The sequence below is a fragment of the Castor canadensis genome, chromosome X (assembly GCF_047511655.1).
Source record: "Castor canadensis chromosome X, mCasCan1.hap1v2, whole genome shotgun sequence".
Classification (NCBI taxonomy): domain Eukaryota; kingdom Metazoa; phylum Chordata; class Mammalia; order Rodentia; family Castoridae; genus Castor; species Castor canadensis.
In genome coordinates this window covers 107,291,287-107,305,376 of record NC_133405.1, presented here as the reverse complement: position 1 = coordinate 107,305,376, position 14,090 = coordinate 107,291,287, and the positions used below count along the sequence as shown (strand labels likewise).

General features: G+C 37.6%; 1 protein-coding gene across 6 annotated transcripts in view; it reads left to right on the top strand.

Annotated features, from left to right (window-relative positions):
• Window positions 1-13,507, top strand: part of Tspan7 (tetraspanin 7) — a 127,973-nt gene extending 114,466 nt beyond the window's left edge. For 5 of the 6 annotated variants that reach the window (XM_074063760.1, XM_074063759.1, XM_074063756.1 and 2 more), the window contains 2 exons: window positions 5,236-5,308; window positions 5,658-6,648. In XM_074063760.1, coding sequence (XP_073919861.1) covers window positions 5,236-5,304 — 69 coding nt within the window. In that variant the 3' untranslated portion in view covers window positions 5,305-5,308; window positions 5,658-6,648. Of the gene's footprint in view, window positions 1-5,235; window positions 5,309-5,657; window positions 6,649-13,297 lie in introns of those variants that run through there. The other variant, XM_020161531.2, reaches the window with a different exon arrangement.
• Window positions 13,508-14,090: the final 583 nt, after the last annotated feature.

Sequence of the window (14,090 nt, the reverse complement as noted above, 5' to 3'; positions counted from 1 at the left end):
TAATAAATTATTATAGAATCAACAGAAATGAACTAAGCCCTGATTTAGATCAAGGAATAGAATCTTAGCTTGATAGTTTGTCTTTGCAAAGGACAGTTTAGCCTTAGAGAAGCAGAAATGCCTTTCTTTCTAAGCAGTTATAAAAATTGTGTGACATTTCATCTCAGAAGAGCATGTGAACTCAGTCAATATGAATGTGTTTCTTGTTGCAATTTCAAACTTCTCTTTTACCACACTTCATTGTTTTTGCACTCATGAAGTGAATGAAACCCTCAACATGCCAACACACAAACCAGAGCAGGGTCACAGACAGTGTAATTAACTCAGGCTCCAGAGACATTTCAAAGGCAGTTACTGCCGTGAACTTTCTTCTAGTTATTATAATATTTCAGCAATAACACTCAGTAAGATCTCTGTAATGGCCAGGGCATACTTTGTGTCTTATGCAAATGTGTAGAATGCACTTGAGAGCCTTGAAGTATAATTTCCCTAACACAGGTATGTGTAGCATCAGGCTGTTAACACCAGAAGGATAGACTTGTGTTTTGCACTCGAGGAGGACTGTCCTTGTGGAAGAAAAAAATATTGCTGAAGTATTCCTTCATGACTACCCTAGAGAATAAAGGGACATTATGCCAATACTATACATGAGGGAAAGAGTGCCTCAATGAACCTGGAATGTCATAGATAAAGCATTTTGTCATCTAAGAATATTCCCATGTGGCCATGGATGTGTAAGTGGTGGGGAGGAGGACCCTATTTCTGTTAGTGAGATAAATCAAATCAAACAGATCCTTCTCCAAATTATGAAGCACTTATTGTATTAAAATCCCTCTTTCACTCTTCTCTCACACTTCTCTAGGAAGGAATTTATGCTTAGACAAATGGTTAGCTGGTCCAATGATCGTCAATCTCTGTTTTCCCTTAAAGAAATCCCTGGCTTGGGGATTGTTAAGTGTGCTTTGTAGCACACTAGGGCACTGAGAGAGGTGCTTTGGCCCTAAGGAACCCCAAAACAGAAACACTGCAGCAAGTTTAGGTCTCTTCAAGGTACCACATAGTTGTCGAGATAAGAAAAGAAACATGAAGCCCAGGAGCATCACACAACCAGTACCACCAGCTATGCCCAGGCAGAACAGAGACTTAAGACCTGCTGTGCCTCAGCTTGGGGCAGGGAGAAGAATGGTTGGCTTTTCCCATCCAAATACGCAAGGAACCACAGCTGTTTATGGTACCAGGAGCCTCAGGGTTCTTGGAAGCCGAAGTTGGCTTTCAGATGCCAATAGATCTGGTACCTCCCTGGGACAATGACAGCTACCTACCAGATACTTGCTCAGGAAGAAGCAGCCTCATTGATCCTGCTCAATGACCTGGAAGCAAAGGTTTAGCTATATTCATTCAGATTTTGTCTTTCTTTTTTTTAAATAAGTATATATTAAATTGTACATAGTAAGAGGTTTCATTGTGATATTTCCATACATGCATATAATGTACTTTGCTCATATTCATCCCCTCCATTGCTCTTTCTTATCCCTCCCCTCTTCCCTTCCCCTTTCACTTAATTGTCCCCCTTTTACTTTCATAACCTTGGTTGTGTTTTGACTCGTTTCCCCTAGCTTCCACAAATGAGAGAAAACATGCTGTACTTGTCTTTGTGGAACTGGCTTGTTTCACATAAAGTGATGATCTCTAGTTCCATCCATTTTCCAGCGATTAATGACATAGTTTCATTTTTTTAATGGCTGAGGAAAACTCCATTGTGTATATATACCACATTTTCTTTATCTATTCATCTACTGATGAGTACCCAAACTGATTCCATAATTTGGCTATTGTGAATAGTGCCAGGATAAACATGGATATACACACATTTCTGTAATAAGCTGACTTTGATTCTTTTGGGTATATCCCCAGAAGTGGTATGGCAGCATCATATGGAAATTCTGTTTTTAACTTTTTGAAGAACCTCCATATGGATTTCCATAGTAGCTGGATTAATTTACATTCCTATCAATAGTGAATAAGGGTTCCTATTTCCCCTGCATCCTCACCAGCATTTGTTGTTGTTTGTTTTCTTGATGATAGCCATTCTGACTGAGGCGAGGTAGAAACGCAGTGTGGTTTTAATTTGCATTTCTCTGATGGCGAAGGATGTTGAACATTTTTTTCGTATATTTATTGGCCATTTGTACTTCTTCATTTGAAAAATGTTCATTTATCTATTTATTAATTTGGTTGTTTATTCTTTTGATGTTTGACTTTTTGAGGTCTTTTTATATTCTAGATATCAGTTCTTCCCCAACAAATGTCTGGCAAGATTTTCTCCCATTCTGTGAATGTCTCTTCACTCTGTTGATTGTTTCTATTACTGTACACAAGCTGTTTAATTTGAGGCAACCCCATTTATCAATTCTTATTATTATTTCCTGAGCTATTAGAGTCCTATTCAGAAAGTCATTGCTGCTGCCTATGTCTTGCAATGTTTTCCCTATTTTTCTCTAGTAGTTTCAAAGTTTCAGGACTTAATGTTAAGGTTTTTGATCCTTTTTGAATTGGTTTTTGTACAGGGTGAGAGGTAGAACCCTAGTTTCAGTCTTCTACATATGGATATCTAGTTTTTCCAGAAATTTTGGAGCCAGTGTTACAGTAAAGTCTCACAGATGTTAGCTGATATTGATGAAACCACTGTGCCTTGGGTCTTCCTGTAATAAAGCAGGCTCTACTGAGTAGAGGCGAAAGTGGGTAGGACAGATCGCAACTCTCTCTCCCTTTCACTTTGCATTACCTGCCCTCTACCCACTCTTTGCCACCTGCTCTTGTGACCTCCATGCTATCACCTGTTGGAAGAAACTGGCCTTGCACATCTATTGTCTCAGAGATTAAAGGTGGTGTAAAGTACAAGGAAAACTAAGCCAAGTTCAGCCTTTGAGTAGATTATGTAAGACCTTTGTGCCCTGCTAGATCACTTGGCTAACTTAAAGCCCATGTTTAAACAGTAAGGTTTGATCGGACATTTAGAACTTCTGTCCTCAAATTCTCATTCCCTTTTCCCTCTCAAGTAAAAGCCAATTTGTGTAGACACAATGGGTAAGCCCTGCTGTACATTAACCTTTATAGTTTTGGGAAGATTCTTTAACTTCCTCTACACACATTTTCTTATGTAAAAAGTCGATACTGTAATATTGCGCATAGTTGTAATACAGTCAATAACTTTTTAGGCTTGATTGTATCATGTAACTCCAATACTTACTTATTTTTTGTCTGGAATCTAAATTTTGACACTATCAAGTATATTGTCATATTTTTTGGTCCTGAAAAATGGCAGTTTTAATAAAAAGCGCTAAGGTGTAAGTTTCAAAGTCCTTGCACTCGTGGGTGATTTTAGTTTCCCATTTGGCAGAATATTCTGCAAGTTGTAGCCATGAAACCTTTGGCCACTTGGCAGGAAATGCATGATACCATGTATTTTGTGGTGTGAAATATGCAGGTCAGAGCCTTGGTAGGACATAGGGTGACTCCGATAAGGTGATGAGCTTTCCTTACCTGACAAGAGGTTACATTTGCATGTTTCACAACATGGTTTTAATTTTAGAAAGGAAGATAAGCATTGGGGACTGGAGCTTGCATAGTATGTTAGGAGCCAAAAGAACAGAGTTTAATGGTTACCCTGACCAGCAGTATGGACTACAGGTGGTTCACCTATCAGATAAGGGTGACCTGGTGAGCTGGGTGGGTAGTTTCCTCTCCTGGAGAGCTTTTGAAAGTACCAGTTGCTGGGACCTACCCCAATGTGTTTGATTCAGCAGGTCTGGGGTGAGGCCTGAGAATGTACATTTCTGACAAGGTCCCAGGGGATGCTGTTGCTATTGGTTCTGGGGCCACATGTGGGGTGACACTGTACCAGATCGTCTCTAAAGGTCATTTGCACCTCTGATGCAATAAAACATGCCCAGTTGCTTAAAGAGAATGGGCTGCGTTGGCCAAGGGACAGCAGCCTTGGGGCTCAAGTGCACAATTGGGCTCCTATCCAAAGAAAGGTGATCCTCCAGATTCACAGATGAGGATTTTTATTGCTAATGAACAGAACACAGTGTGCTTAATGGTGTCTTGAGAGTATCATAATCATTTTTATCAGATTCACCCGTGCCACACATTAGGTTGAGGCACAAAGACAGGTGGAGGACAGGGGTCTTTTGAGGAGAGAGAGGCACTCTGGAAATAGTGTTCTGCAGCCCCTGAAAAACTAGAAGGTGAGCCCTGGATATAGATGGGCCCACTTAGGCCTAAAATAGCTATGTGGTTGAGAGTCAAAGAGAATTTAAAGCCCCACTTTTCTCTTTCACCTCCTACCTCTTACAGCCTTGATTCTCTTAACCTCAGGTAGACCTAGTCAAGAATAGTGTCTCTGTTCTCGTCTCAAGGAAAGAACTATTATTATATTATAATAATATAATAATAATAATATTATTATTATTATTATTATATGTCTAGAGTATCATATTATGTTGAGAAATCTTCCAAATGAATGTACTTATGATTTTGAATTAAATTTTGGCCTTTTAGTTAATAGCACTAATTCCATGTCACTTAATTGTTTGCAATAGTCTGATAACATGAACACTTTTTTTTTTTTTTTTTTGCAGTACTGGGGTTTGAGCTCAGGGCCTACACCTTGAGCCACTCCACCAGCCCTTTTTTGTGATGGGTGTTTTTGAGGTAGGGCCTCACAAACTATTTGCCTGTGCTGGCTTTGAACTGTGGTCCTCCTGATCTCTGCCTCCTGAGTAGCTAGGATTACAGGCGTGAGCCACTGGCGCCTGGCAAATGAACACATTTTAATGCAATTTGGTATCAGAAGTTGTTCTGAAGTGGCAAGAGTGAGCTACAGCTGAAACCTTATGGGCAATTCCAGAATCTCCAGTTGTCCCTGCACCAGCAGGAAGACTTCCTCCAACTTAGATCCCAGTTGAAATCGGGTTTGTGTTTTATCTCTAGGGCTCTGGTTTGCTAAAAAATTATAACTAGGGATATATATATATGATATATATCATATTTATATATGATATATATCATATATATATATATCAAAATGTCACCTCAGACCTATAGATAAATGCAAGTTTTATGTATCAATTACAAATAGAAATTTAAATTAAAAAGTTACACCTAGGGGTAAAGGAAAGTATAGTTCCGTGACTTGAGATTCTCATTTTTCCTTTGTCTCCCTGGCAACAGTTGATTGGCATGCTGCTGGCCTGCTGTCTGTCCCGGTTCATCACGGCCAATCAATATGAAATGGTGTAAGGAGGTGAGTGGCAATGGGGAGTGTTGAATTTCAGGGATTTCCCTTTGGGGCTTGTACTACCCTTCAGATGGGCAGGAGGACTCCCCGGGCACTTTACTACCTGATCTTGGTGGTGCTTGTACAGAAATCTGTGATGGTGTGCTAGGTGATGTGTACTGTTGTGAACATGTAGATATGTTCTCTCTTCAGCTTGGTATCTTTTTTGTTTGCCTATTCGTTTGTTTGAGACAAATAAGGTAGTCCAGGCCGACCTTGAACTCATAATCCTCTTGCCTCAGCCTCTCCAGCCTTTGTTACCTTTTTTTAAGTCCTTATTAATGGTGAGTCATTCACATGTTTTTTTCTCTCCCAGTCTTTCAAGAATGATGGAATAAGAGACCTGTTTTAAAAAGGACTGCAGCAATCTCTGAAAGACTTCCAAAGAATGTTAGAGCACAGTGCATAATACACCTGTCCTGATCCCACTCCCCACTGCCCCCCATCCCTACCCCTGCGTGCAACTGACACTCCTGCCCAGTCTCTGCTCCACCTTTCAGCCTGCGTCATGTGTAATGTCCATCTTGTGAAGCCCTGTTGTGCCACAGAGTGTAGCTAGTCTTAGTGAACCCCACCCCAAGGCCCTGTGGGTGCCAGCTCCTCCACATGTACTTGGTCCAACTGCAGCTCATCATAGGTGACGGGTTATCACACCATCACTGGCCCGTTGGGGCCCTGCATGTAGTATGGGAGGCTTCTGTCAGCCCTTCACCGTGGTCTGTAAACACCACACACTTTTACGTAGATAAGCAGATGATAGTTACCTGTTCTTTTGGCTTAACCTCATTTGGTTTGGTTTTCCCTTTACTAAGGCTCCTTTCTACCTTCTTTAGGTTGCTTAGGGCATGTAAGGAGGCACATCAGTGATTGTTCATGAGGAGAGAAAAGCATGTGTCATGCATGATGGAAACTGTTGAGCATTAGGTGGCCTCCTTGCTCGTTATTGTTCTGTACCTGGGTATGTAGAGACAATTTAGTGCACCTCTGCCTCTAAGTTGAAACCTGTATAATCCTGTTACACAGCTGTCTTGTTGCTTCCTGTGAAGGCAATGATACTACTTTTGGTTTTCCCCAATTAATTACTATTGTGTTACTTTACTTCTTTCTGTATTGTTTTCTTGCATTGACATTATAGACTTTGAGGACTTCAATCAGATCAATTTAAAAATGAGTGTGAAGGGGAAACAAAAGTCAAAATATTTTTAAAAGACCTTTAAAAAGAATGCCTCTGTCTAGCATGCCAACAAGAATGCATTGATATTGTGAACATTTGTGATATATGTATTAATAAATAGAGCAATTACAAATGGCTGTGTTTTGGTTCTCTTCTTTGATTCTTGTGACCGTTTTTTGAGCACGTACTCCCCATTCCATTTTGAGATTTGACTTGAGGTTATTGTTTTCATTTGTACAATTTATCCAGGAGATTGGAGGCAGCCCACCTTAAACAAGGGCACAGCTCTTTCCACATGTGTTCCCACCCCACCAAAAAAGCTGAAGGGTGAGATTTTTGTATTATAGACATTTCAGAAACTTGAGTCATTTATCATGGACAGGATAGATTGTTGGCTTCAGAAACATACAGCCTTCATGTTATTTCAGGCCTCTGAAAACCATGAAAGAAATATGAAGATTTCAGCAGAGTTTTTTTCAGGTCTGGATTTCATTTAAAAAGGAAATGAGCATCTATTCTTCTCTTCTTTCTTCTCTGGATTGGATTGAAAAATGCAATCTAAAGAACAATTCAGTTGTCCCAATGCCCTAATTTGTGCTAAAGTACAGAATGCTTACACTTGATTTAAAGAGCATTTTAACAATAGGTGCCGTATAATACATTATCTGCAATCAATTTTTTCCTTCTTGATGAGTCATCAAAGAAAACCTAGTAAAAGCATGAATTGATCTGTTCCCAAATGAGTGAATCTAAAAAGCTTCCTCTTCTCTGTAGAACAATCTGGAATTAAGGTGGTGATGGCTTTCTAACTGTATGCATTTAGGAACCTAAACTCTGCACAGGGTAGACCCTACAAGGCTTACAAGGGCACTGCCCAAACCTTCAGATGTTCCCTCTTCATAAGATCAGCATTTTAAAAGAACATGGAGAGCCCTTCTATGGAAATACATATAGCTCAAAATTTTCAGTGTTTCATTTTAAAATTTCTATTATATATTGGAATGAAGTTTTTCTGTAAAATCCTAAATTGAGCCCAACCCATGTCACCTTTTTAAAAACTATGCATTTATTGGTACACTTTGGTAAGAAATCTATTATATACATTCTAAATTAAATTCACATCTCTGTATTACATACTTTTGATGTGAAACATTTGGGCCAAGATTGATTTTACTTCTAAACTGTAAAGTGTTCATGTTTCAACTCTGAATGACTTGTGTATAATGGACATTTCTCTTTCAAATGAAATCTAAAAGACAAATTTAAATACTTTTTTTTCTTTTTGAAGTACAACATCTACATATGGTAAGATGCACAAGATGTTAAGAGTACAGCTTGAATTTTTACATATGTAGAAACCAGTTGTAACAGTAGTCTAGGTAAGACACACAGCATCTTCAGCGCTCCTGAGGTTTCCCTGTTGCCCCTCTGAGTCAGCAACCACATCCCCTGACCCCACAGCCCCTGCCTGTAGAGCCATTTGTCTACATTCATTTTGTCTGTTCTTGGATCAAGTAAATAGAATCATATGTATGGACTGCTTCATGTGCCTTCTGTCTACAAGAGTTACATGGTAAGCATAAACAGGCTTACTTCATTATCATAATAGAATTCCACTCTAAATATAGCACAGTTTGCCCATCCTATTACTGCTATGTATTTGCATGTTTTCAGGTCTGGACTACTATGAATGGGGCTACAGTGCATTATGGGATATGCTTTTTGATGGCCATAAACATATGTGGGTAAATGTAAATAGGGTACATTTAGCTTTCAATGGTACTGCCTAACATTTTTCCAAAGTGATTATATCAATTTATACTTCCGCCATCAATGTAAACCTATTCTAGCAGTTTCACATCCTCACCAACACTTGCTATTCTCAGTCTGTTCTATTTTAGCCATCCTATGGGTATGTAGTGGTTATCTTGTTTTAATTTGTCTTTTCCTTGTGACTAGTGATATTAAAGACTCTTTTTCATTTTTTAATGGTCATCTCGATATTCTCTTGTAAGATGTTCAAGTTATTTTGTGTGTGTGTGTGTGTGTGTGTGTGTGTGTGTGTTATAAAAGCTGTCTTTATTGATTTGTAGGACTTCTTTATATATTCTGGATACAAGTCGTTTTTTGGATATGTGTCTTACAGATATTTTCTTCCTGCCAATAACTTCCCTTCCCAAATAAAGTCAGCTCTTGATTAGCTATACTTCTGAGGAGAGATTACAGCAGTGACACAGATAACCCAAAATATCAAAAGGCCTTTCTTCTTAGCAAGAGCAGTGTTTGAGTGATGTTAGATAGATCTTTACCTTTTATTTCTGGTGTGCTTCTTCTAATGTAAGTAGTTTACTTTTCCTAAATATAAAAAGATTTCCTCTGGGAGGAGAAAAAAATTGAAGCATGCCATTTAAAAAAATATTGCAGTAGTCTTAGGAACTTATTAGGATTAAAATAGCAGAAAATACACAAAACAAGGGTTTTATTCCTCTTTGCACATATTTGTCAGTGTTAAAAGCCTCTGGACAAAATTGAGGTCCGATGGATATTTAAGAATATAATCATAGCTAAGCCCAGAGATTGATTGGTTATACTTTCCTGGCCATTGAGATTTTTCAAAGCCTCCCAGGTGATTCTAAGGTACAGGCAGGGCAAGGAACCTCTGTACTAAAGTCTGGCTTCAGACTATCTTTTTCACTTAGGACTGATATCTATCCTATTTGCTTGTGACTATCTCTCATCTCTCCCCATGTTTCCCTTTCTTGGTATGACTTCCATCTGTAAAGTCCTTTTTTTTTTGTAACATTCTGCCTGGTAACTAGTCCTAGTCAACCACAGCAATTATCCTCTGTGCCCTAACATTTTCCAGAAAACGTTATCTATTTCTTCTGCTTTCAAGTTTATGATATCATCCTCATAATGTCTTATTTTGAAAATCTTAATGGCATCTGCTTTTGGACCATTTTTCATTCCTAATGTTTTTCTCTTTTTTGTTTCATGCTGGAAATTTGTCTACTTTGTGTCTTTTTGAAGAATCAGCCTTTTGCTTCAATCTTTGCTACTGTTTGCTTTCTCCCTTCTATTTTACTTAGATTTCCTCGAGTTTCTCCCTTCTTGTGGATTCCTAGTTCATTAATATTTTTAACCATCTTTTTTAATGTTTTCCTGAAAGTCTGAATTCCCATTTAAGTGTTCCTTTAACTGCATTTCAGTTTTGATTAGCAATTTTTGTTGTCTTTGAGTTTCAGACGTTTTGTGATCTCCATTAGGAACTGTACATTAGAAATTGGTTCTAAAATTTCCCAAAGTGTAGATTTGGGACTGACTTTTTGTTCAGAAAATGTGATTCATATGATAATGATTCTGTTATTTGTTGAGGCTTGCTTGTGCCCTGGTGTGAGCATAGTGTTTTGTGTGTGCTAATTGTCAGGTGCAAGGTTAGAACAAGCCTGCAAATCATTCAAATAGTACATTTTATGAATGTTACCGAAATAGTCTGTTCTCTTATGAATATTTTATCTGTTTAATCTGTCTCTGAAAATGATGTGTTAAAATCCCCCACTGCGATTATGGATTGTCAATTTTTACTTTGCCTATTTTAAAGCTACATTATTAGGGACAAGAAAGTTCAGTATCTCACTGAAGAGTTTGCTTTTACTCCTACTTATGTTTTTTCCTTTAAAGTTTATCTTGTTTGAAATTACAATTTTTATAATTTTCTTTTCATTAATATTTACCAAGAGTATTACTCTACACCCCTTTGCTTTTAGTCTTTCTGTGTAATATTTTAAATGTGTCTCTTAAACAGTGTAGAAGTATATTTTGTTTTTTATGTCAGTCTGGAGGCAGTCTTAACTGAAGAGCTTAGTCCAGTTATATAAATATAACTATTGATGCATTTGGTTTTATTTCTACCATGTTATTTCTTTCTATCTACTATTCGCTTCTTTCCTGTCTTCTTTTGAACAATGATATCTTTATATTTCATTTTTGGAAATTATACATTATATTTTTATAATATAATGTGATTTGCCTTTTAGCAATTAACCATATTTTTAACGTGCATGTTTGAAATTTAATTGGAATCTTCATCTTCCTCCAAAACAACACAAAGACTTTGGAATATTTTAATTCTAGTCACCTGTGACTTGCATGTTTTTGTTCCCTGATATTTTATTTCTACCATTTCACCAATTAACACTGACTGTTTAGTGGCCTTACAGTTTAGACTTCCCTAAATGTGTTCCAGTTTGATTTTTCCCCTATTGCTTCTTGCATCTGAATCTTTTTGGGTTCAGGGGTCTACATGTGGTAAATTGTGCCAATTTATATCAGATAAGTCTTCATTTTTTGGATATCTGTCCTGTCTTAAAGTTCAGTTTGGTTATACAGCACCTAGCATGAGTGATTCCATTTGGGCTTGGTTTCATGTATTGGGGCCCAGTGCAAAAGCTAAATCCCAAACAACCTTCCGTACATTTTATTTAACAACACAGATTTAATTCTTAAACATTTTAATCACACATTTAAGGTTTTGCTTAATGTATGTAGTTCCATTTTTTTTAGTTTGACGTGTTGCCAAGATCTATATTATACTGTTTGCAATGTATTACATGTTGCTTTCTAGTTCTGTAATTATCATGTGTGCGTAATTTCACTGGCAGTTGATTAAGATCTTTTACTAATGTTCTTGAGGGCAAGGACAAAGTCAACATTGCCTTTGTATACCCACATCAACTGGCACAGAACTGAGCACTTTTTAGGTTCTCAAATTACTTGATGAATAATGAATGAATGAACTGTATGCCAGAAGCTTAACTGGTCTTACGTGAATATATTTCCTTAGTTTGTTTTCATTTGTTCCTTGAAGTTTTATTTGTAGTTTTGTCTCTAGAATTTTGTAATATTCCATCTTTGCCTCATGTCCTCTTTACCAGTTAATGTACCAATCTTTTTTTTATCTTGTGGGTATGCCATAGTTTTTCACACTGCCCACAAAATAAATGGCTACATGTCTTAAGCAATACTGGCATGACCCAATCTGGATCTTCATCTAGACTTAGATTTAGAATCCCTCCATTTTTATTTCTTGAGGGAGGACAAGTGGTGGCCTTTGTCTCCTAATAGAACCTAAAATGTGTAAAAGTAGGGTAATAAACAAAAAGGAACCAAAAAACCAATGAATGAACTTCTATCTCTAGTGACTCTGCAACAAATAATACTGGATAATTTGTGCACAGAAATTTTCACCTACTATTTGGTATCTCAAGGGAGTGATATGTTTTAATTCAAAAGTTACTATTTGAAGAACTAGTGGATTTTGACCGTGGGACCTGTGAAAGAATAAATTATCCACCTTCAAGCACATTGATCGATTTCCATATATATAAAATTGTGGAAGCTACTAGTCTTTCTACTGGACTAATTCACATTTGTACAGTTGATTGTGAAAAAGCTAATGTAAAACTTATATGAATGCTACTGCATTAGTTGTCTGTTGCTGTATAACAAAGTACTCCATCACTTACCAGTTTAAAATAACATTAGCTCAGTCTTTGTGGGTCAGGAATTCTAGCCATTAGGAATCTAATGGCTTAACTGGATGCCTCTGGCTTTCCAGTTCATGATGAGGTTACAGTTAGGCCTTTGACTGTGACTATAACCTCCTGTGGAGGTTTGAGTTGGTGCAGAAGAATCAGCTTCTGAGCTCATTCAGTTGGTTGTTGACAGCCCTTGGTTCCTTGCCATGTGGGCCTTTCACAGGGCTGCCTCATGGCTTAGTAGCTGGCTTGCCCCAGGATGAACAATCAAAGAGAGAGTGAGCCAGAGCCACTGTTTTATAACCTAACCTTTAAAATGACAGGCCATCACTTCTGTAACATTCTGTTTGTTACAAATCAGTGAATACATTTAGCTCATGAACATGAAGAAATGATCACATAAAGGTGTGACTATCAGCAAGCTGGGATCATTGGGCACCATCTTGGAGGCAGCTTACCACAATTATACCTGATTTACTTCCCTTTTGAACTTATGGAAAGACTCACATAGTTAATACAGAATGGCAGGTAAACAAGAATGAGGAGTGTTTTGCAAGTAAGTTTACACTCTATTCTCATGCACCTTGGTGTTTTCCATTTATTTCATGACTAGCCAATGCTTTTTTGGCATCACCACAAATATTCTTTTTAGGAGTCAGAAATGCTGATAAAAAAATCAAATGCTGCAAATTTTCAAATATATCAAAACTATTTTTTCATTATTTTAGGAGATTTTCTAATTTCTGGATAGCTACCTTTTCTTTTAAAAATCAATAATTATCTCAATTCCATATTACCACATATCTCATGATTTTAAAAAAGCCCTGAAGAGAAATCATTAAAAATAAATTACTTGGTATTCAATTCTACCCTTTCTTCCATTACCTTTGCTTCATTAGGATTAATGATTTCAAATGATGGTTGATACATTTAAATGAGTGGTGGAGTCAATTTATTTGTAAGTTCTTTGGTAGAAAAAAAGATTATACTTACAGGAAGACATTGATAAGCTCTTAAATGAATATGTCCCAAGGACTCTCCAGAATACTAAGAGTCTGGAAGTCATGTTACATCTGAAGGAATTTGTGATTGTGCAGATTTGAGCACAGGTAGGTGGAGCTTATTGGAGAGATATGGCAAAGCATAGGAAGCCATTTTCTTTAGACATTGGATTCGTGAGTACTCAAGTCTTTGTCATCTTCTCTATGCGCTCCTCCTGATAGTTACCCATCTTTGTTGTTTCAGTTACCATGCAGATGGCAGTGACTCCCATCTTCTAATATCCAGCTCACACTTTCTTTTGGAGATATTTCTGTATACAGTTCCACTGCCAGCAACCACAAGGTTGAAAGCAGACTGGAAACCCAGATCATCATGGTTTGAATTAAAAGGGAATTTGGGGTGGATCTTCTTCATGTAACAATTCTGTAGATATTTGTTAAATACTGTGTGCCAGACATCATTCTGAGTGTGGGACTATGTGGTCACAAGATAAAGTATACTCTTACCCTTATGGAATTTGTTTTCATAGAAGCCAACAGATAATAAATGCATAGACAAATAAGGTTAGTGATAGGCTTTACAAAGAAAATGAGAATGAATGGTATTGATGACACTACTTCAACAATTGAACTTTCACAATGTGTTTGAATTAGTTTATGAATAAACCCTAGCAACCAAGTTCTGAAGTCATCTCATCTAAGTTAGCTTAAAGGTGGGCTGAAGTCAGATTTGGACATGCCTAAGGCTTTGGATGGGGCAATGTGCCCACAGATGTCTGTGTGTGTGGAAACCAGCCATTTGCAGTTATATAACAAGGCTAACAACCTCCCCAAATTTGAAACCTAAAGAAACTTCTAGAAATTCAATTAATGGATAATTAGATGTCACATTTCAAAGAATTGACTTCAGGCAGAAGGGAGTGATGGTGTTCATGGTGAGGGCATTAACAAGGGATATACATGCTGTAATCGTGGTTGATTAGCTCTGTGCTCTAGCTCTAGCCCTTCACCCTTGGAACCACCCCAGTTTTGCTCAT